This window comes from Pygoscelis adeliae, unplaced genomic scaffold (assembly GCF_000699105.1).
Source record: "Pygoscelis adeliae isolate BGI_AS28 unplaced genomic scaffold, ASM69910v1 Scaffold13, whole genome shotgun sequence".
NCBI lineage: Eukaryota > Metazoa > Chordata > Aves > Sphenisciformes > Spheniscidae > Pygoscelis > Pygoscelis adeliae.
The window spans coordinates 141,642-142,848 of NW_008824499.1; the positions used below are offsets into that span (position 1 = coordinate 141,642).

At 61.4% G+C, this 1,207-nt stretch overlaps 1 protein-coding gene across 1 annotated transcript in view; it reads right to left on the bottom strand.

Moving 5' to 3' along the window:
- Nucleotides 1-1,207, bottom strand: part of ZNF710 (zinc finger protein 710) — a 5,035-nt gene that overhangs the window by 1,596 nt on the left and 2,232 nt on the right. The window contains exon 3 of the mRNA XM_009321501.1: nt 458-648. Within this exon, the coding sequence (XP_009319776.1) occupies nt 458-648 (191 nt within the window). The remainder of the gene's footprint in view (nt 1-457; nt 649-1,207) is intronic.

The following is a 1,207-nucleotide window of genomic DNA, read 5'->3' on the forward strand; positions in this document are numbered from 1 at the left end:
TCACCTGCAACGGCTGGTGCTGCCGCAGGGACGTGCGCTTTTCAGAGCAAACCTTGCTCCTGGGGTCCCCCATTGCTCCCACCAACTTCTAAGAGTAATGGGGCCGCTTCCCTCCTCCCCTCACCTCGCCCCCTGTGGTGGGAGGCCTCAGGGATGCTGTGCTGGTATTGCTGGGAACTCCAGCATATCTTGTGCTGGTCAGAGAGAGGTACTAATTGACCTTCTCCGTTAGTGGCGCCCATGCCCTGCCCGCAGCTGCGGCTCCCCGCTGCACAGCTCTGAGCAGACGCGTCAGGATGAGCTGTTTGCCCGAGCAAACAGAGGGAGGCATCACAAAACTGCTTTCCTGTGACGGAGAACTCAATCCAGCCTGGCCAGGTTTCTCCTGAGCCCAGCACACCAGGGCCCGTGCTAACCCCCCTGGATCTGCTAACCCGCCCGGACCCCCGACAGTACCTTGCATTTGAATGGCTTCACTGGCGAGTGCACAATCATGTGGGTCTTGAGGGTCTGCTTCTGCACAAATGTCTTGAAGCAGATGTGGCACTGGTAGGGACGGACGCTGGTGTGGATCAGCATGTGCCGCTTCATGTTGGCCTGCAGGGTGAACTCCCGCCCGCACACCTCGCACTTGAACTCCTTCACGCCCTGCAAGGGGTTTGGAGAGCCGTGGGTAGGGGGCAGAGCCGAGCCCTGGGCAGAGAGGCAGCAGGCAGGGCTCTGCCTGCGGCGGTGGGGGCCAGTGCACAGCGCTGCTGGGGCGGCTCGGGGGCCTCTGAACAGACCCCTCAGGAGCTGGGGACGCATGAGAGGTGCCAGGCACGGTGCAGAGCAGAGACCTGCATTCCCCAGGGGGCATGGGATGGGCTCCTTGCACTAATCTGAACTTTGGGGACTGTCAGTGGACTGGACCGCAAGAACTAGGAGGGAGATTTACCCTCATCAGCTCATCTGCCCCTTCTGCAAGCACAAAGCAGGCACTACCGAGAGCCTGGGGCCGTCCCCGCACTGTCCCAGGGGGTAATTCCCACTGCCTGGTCTTGCAGCGGGCAGGATCCTGCCTCCTGCCTTGCTCCCAGATACCATCGTCTCACCCGCACTGGAAATGCATTTGCAGCACTTGGAAAACCCAGTATTAGGTCAGTGCTGCTGGAGCGAGAGCAGCTCCGCAAAGCGGCACCCACGGGAAGGGGCTGGCTGGGAAGTG